At 51.2% G+C, this 5,000-nt stretch overlaps 1 protein-coding gene across 4 annotated transcripts in view; it reads left to right on the forward strand.

Moving 5' to 3' along the window:
- The window catches only part of abr (ABR activator of RhoGEF and GTPase), a 136,522-nt gene that overhangs the window by 64,003 nt on the left and 67,519 nt on the right, over nucleotides 1–5,000 (forward strand). For 3 of the 4 annotated variants that reach the window (XM_048270610.1, XM_048270619.1, XM_048270629.1), the window contains 2 exons: nucleotides 1–31; nucleotides 1,278–1,338. The exon at nucleotides 1–31 is cut by the window's left edge and continues 77 nt beyond it. In XM_048270610.1, the coding sequence (XP_048126567.1) occupies nucleotides 1–31; nucleotides 1,278–1,338 (92 nt within the window). Of the gene's footprint in view, nucleotides 32–1,277; nucleotides 1,339–1,840; nucleotides 1,984–5,000 lie in introns of those variants that run through there. The other variant, XM_048270638.1, reaches the window with a different exon arrangement.

Genomic DNA, 5,000 nt, shown 5'->3' on the forward strand with positions numbered 1-5,000 from the left:
GGCCAACGGTCAGTTTCAGAAGATCTCTGAGGTGGGTACACTCAAACTTTCCTTTCCTCCCCTACACACACACACACACACACACACACACAGAGACATACACACACACCCCAGCTCACTGTTCCCCAATTCTTACGGACATACTGTACTCAGCCCCAGCAATTCAGCCTCTTTTTTGTTTCACTTTTATCTGATTGCTGTCAGACAAGTGCATTGATCATATGCTACACTTCTGCAGCTCTGAAGGTTATTTCAAACACACACACACACACACACACCGACACACACACACACACTCCTTGTTAGGCAGTGAGCTGTATCATTGTATGTGAGCCCAGTAATTGGCAATTATAATTATTCATAATTGTAACGTCAGCATGAGGCAGTGGATAAGAATGCAGTCACAGTTTCAAAGCTTACTGGCCTTGATTTATTTGTTTTAATTGTAAAGGTAGCAGTGTTTCAAACGGTATGATGTATGAGACAAATAAAAAACCTCAACTCTACCAAATCTATTTTCATGGTCCAAGTGCGTGTGTTTGTGTGTGTGTGTGTGTGTGTCTGTGTGCGTGTGTGTGCCCGTGTGTCGGTGTGTCCATGTTTGTGGGTGTGTGTGCTTGTGTGTTTGTCAGGTTCTCTGGTGGAGTATGTATTAGGCTGGGCTCAATTCCTCTTCGTTAGAGCCCCAAGCTGGTGTCAGTTCAGCTCTGATTCCCAGCCAGTCATGCACTATTTTGTGTGTGTGTGTGTGTGTGTATGTGTTGTGCGTGTGTGTGTGTCCTCTCAAAAATGTTGTTTGTGTGTGTATGTGCATGTGTGCACACACGCATGTGTATGTGTCCTCCTTAAAAAAATGTTGTGTGTGTGTGCGCACGCACGCATGTGTATGTGTCCTCCTTAAAAAATGTGTGTGTGTGTGTCAGGCTCTGAATCAGGACATGAGTGGTCTCTAGCTGTGAGGGGAGGTGCACTTAAATGAAACCTTCTAAACTAGCTCAAATTCCAGCATGGGAGCCAACTGCACTGTGATGTGGCACTCTGGTAGCAAAGTAATCATTTGTGTCACTTGTCCTCTGTGTGTATGTGTGTGCAGTCTCTGTGATTCTGACAGCGCCTGGGCTTTCATGTGCGATCTATGTGTGTATGTTAAAAGAGGTTATGAGAGTGAGCTAAATTTGCAGTGCATTATTTATGTGGGAATCGGGCTGATTGGGGATCAGTATGCAGCCCTCATCCTAGTCTGCTTTTAATAAGCAAATGCTGTAATCTTTCCACAGAACCTGAAGGTGAAGGGACCGAAGGATTCCAAGGACCTTACAAGCTCTGTCACAATGGAAGGTAAGTGGTAAAGTGTTTGTGTGTGTGTGTGTGTGTGTGTGTGCGCACGCGTGCGTGTGCGTGTGTAAATGTGTAAATGTGCGTATGTAAATGTTACTGTTTGACTGGATGCTAGTCTGAATCGATCACAGAGTTACTGGTAGTTAGTGCTCTGTAAGACTGGAACATGCTGTACTCCTCCTGCCAATACTTGAGCATGCAATGAAGGGTGTATGTGTTTGTGTGAGAGAGTTTAAGAGAGAGAATGTGTGTGTGTGTGTGTGTGTGGGAGGGGGGGTGTGTGTGCGCGGGTGTCTACGTTTGAGCTTGTGACAGAAAGAGAGAGAGAATGGAGAGAGAGGGTGAACAAACAGAGCTGTCTTAGTGTACAGGAGAGGGATGAGGGGGTGTGTGTGTGAGTTTGCCTGCACGCTCTTTCTCTCTCTCCCTCCCTCCCTCACTCCCCATCCCTCCCTCCCTCCCTCTCTCCCTGCCTGCCTGCACTCTCGGCGCTTCTGTGTGAGGGGCTATGGGTGCTGAAGCTGCCTGAGAGAGCGATGGGAGGAGAGGACAGGAGAGGAGAGAGGAAAAGAGAGAGGGAGCGCAGGGCCAACTCTGACATGGAGGTCTTCCTGGTGCTCAGGCTGTGTTGTAACTGCACTTACGGTAAAAACCCTGCGCCTCTTTGTCCTTCTCCTTTGTCTTTGCAGCGCCTTTGATTTTTGAATGTTTGACGGAGATTTGTTTTGTCCCGCCGTTTCCTTGGTTTGTTTGCTCGTCAGAAGTTGAAAGTTGAACTCTTTGGCAGTGGAGTGTTGTTTAGTTCTGTTCTTATACGCTAATTCCCTGGGCTGTTTTTATTCCAGGCGTGAGAGCTTAATTAACAGAGGTGGTCGCGATGGAGGATGGATCATGACTGATACAAAAATTGCATGTCCGGGACTCCTGTTTTATCGTGCCAGCTCCTCGAAAGGTTCCTTCTGGAGAATCTGCATGCTGGAAGTGCTGTTCGTGGGGGGAAATGTGTTTGCGTATGCATATGCGCAAGTGCCAACGAGCTTGTGTGTGTGTGTGCGCGTGTGTGTTCCGTGCTCTGTTTGAAGTTTCCGTGCGGCTTCTCCTTGGTTGCCGAGGGATAATCCCTCGCTGCGTTCCGGCTGCGTTTCCCGGGTGATAGCAGCTTGACTGACAGTCAGAGCGCACCTTCTCCCGGGTATGCAGGTTTAGTGAGCGAGGGAGAGAGAAGGAGGGAGGAGAATTGATCTTGCGGCTGCTGCGCTCTTTACATACGGATCACGTCCAACCCTATAGTGTGAACCCTGCGAGCCGCCGCCAGCCCCGGGGTGGGGGTGGGTGGGTGTAGGAGAGTGGGGGTGGGTGGGTGTCTGCAGAAGCCCAGAGATTCGGTCAGCTCCTCATCCCCTCTGCTCCTCCTCTCAAGTGCTGTGATGGGGGAGTGGAGGGGAGGGCTGTGTGTGTGTGTGTGTGTGTGTGTGTGTGTGTGTGTGTGTGTGTGTGTGTGTGTGTGTGTGTGTGTGTGTGTGTGTGTGTGTGTTTGTGTTTGCATGTGTGTGTTTGCGTGATTGTGTGCATGTGCGTGTGCTTGCGTGTGCATATACTGTATGTAAGTGTGTGAGTATGGAGTGTGCACACTTGCCTCACCTTGCATAAGCTGCACTTTGTGTTGGTGTTCACAAACTATCTCCGTTAAGCCCAGTTGGGAAAGAATGAGACGCAGAGACAGGTGCAGGGTGAAGTGATGAGAGTGAGTCAGACTGAGCACACACAGGATGAAAGTATTAAAGCGGTTATTAATACATCAGAGAGCGCCGCGAGCTGACGCGCTGTGTTATTTCTGTTTCTCTTTCGGTCTCTGAGAGGTGGAACCCCTGGCTGACTGGTGTGTGTTGGCGTGGTGACGCACTTTGCCTCTCCTCTCTTCTCCTTTCTCCTCTCCTCTCTCCTCTCCTCTTCTCTCCTCTCCTCTCCTCTCCTCTCCTCTCCTCTCCTCTCCTCTCCTCTCTTCTCCTTTCTCCCTTCTTTCTCCTCTCCTCTCTCCTCTCCTCTCCTCTCCTTTCCTTTCTCCCTCCTCTCTCCCCTCCTCTCCTCTTTTCTCCTCTCCGTTCTTTCCTGCCTCTCTCCTCTCCTCTCCTCTCCTTTCTCCCTCCTCCTCTCCTCTCCCCCTTCCTTCTCCTCTCCTCTCCTCTCCTCCTCCTCTCCTCCTCCTCTCCTCTCCTCTCTCCTCCTCCTCTCCTCTCCTCTCCTCTCTTCTGCCTTCCTCTCCTCTCCTCACCCCCTCTCCCTTCTCCTCTCTCCTCTCTCCTCTTCCCTCCTCTTCTCTCTCTCCTCTCCTCTTCTCTTCTCTCCTCTCCTCTCCTCTCCTCTCCTCTCCTCTCCTCTCCCTCCTCTCCTCTCCCTCCTCTCCTCTCCTCTCCTCTCCTCTTCCCTCCTCTCCTCTCCTCTTCCCTCCTCTTCTCTCTCCTCTCCTCTCCTCTCCTCTCTCCTCTCCTCCCCCCCCTCCCTCCCTCTCCTCTCCTCTCCTCTCCTCTCCTCCCTCTCCTCCCTCCCCTCCTCCTCCTCTCCTCTCCTCTCCTCTTCTCTCTCCTCTTCTCTCTCCTCTCCTCTCCTCTCCTCTCCTCTTCCCTACTCTTTTCTCCTCTCCGTTCTTTTCTCCCCTCCTCTCCTCTCCCCTACTCTCCTCTCTTCTGCCTTCCTCTCCTCTCCTCTCCCCCTCCCTTCTCCTCTCTTCTCTCTCCTCTCCTCTCCTCTCCTCTCCTCTTCCCTACTCTTTTCTCCTCTCCGTTCTTTTCTCCCCTCCTCTCCTCTCCCCTACTCTCCTCTCTTCTGCCTTCCTCTCCTCTCCTCTCCCCCTCTCCCTTCTCCTCTCTCCTCTCCTCTCCTCTCCTCTTCCCTACTCTTTTCTCCTCTCTTCTCTCCTCTCCTCTCCCCTCAGGTAGAGGCCCATTAATCACACGTTTGTGTGCGTGTGCGTGTGCGTGTGTGTGTGTGTGTGTGTGTCTGCCTGCCTGCTTGTGTATGTCTCAGAATATTACAGTGCTCCATTTATCACTGTCTCCAAGCCAGTGACACTCTTGGCTAACGGTTAGTGTTTTTCCCCCTGTGTTTTTTTGGCTGAGTGAGGCGTTTGTGTTAATGTTTGTGTTGATGTGTGTTGTTGTGTGTTTGCCCTGGGGGTCTCCTAATGCCACCCGTGAGGAGATCTGCCAGGCGGGGGATAACTGAGCCGGCGGCTAAGTGCTCAGGTGGCGTTAATCTCTCGGTCTGTCAGCAAGTGCTACACTTGTGTCTGTCTGTTCTGTTCCGTTCTGTTCTTTTCATCCTCCTCTCCTTCTCTCCTCCTCTCCTCCTCTCTGTCACACCCTCTTCTTCACCCTGTCTCTCGGTTTCTGATTGCTTGGCTCTTTTTCCAGGAGTCCATTTCTTTCTTAAATCGGTGTGTTGCAGTCACAGTCTGAGGTGTGTGTGTGTGTATGTGCAAGCCTCTCTGTGTGTGTTTGTATGCCTTTGTGTGTGTGTGTGTGTGTGTGTGTAGTGGTCACTGTGATTGCTGGCTGGCCCACCCTAGCATTGTGATTAGTGGGGTGCAGCTGTGTGTTGGGGTGACCTTGACAGAGGCTCCATCACAGCGTTGCCCCGTGCGGCCATCCATTTCCTCAGCAATC

Source organism: Alosa alosa, chromosome 2 (assembly GCF_017589495.1).
Source record: "Alosa alosa isolate M-15738 ecotype Scorff River chromosome 2, AALO_Geno_1.1, whole genome shotgun sequence".
Classification (NCBI taxonomy): Eukaryota; Metazoa; Chordata; class Actinopteri; order Clupeiformes; family Clupeidae; genus Alosa; species Alosa alosa.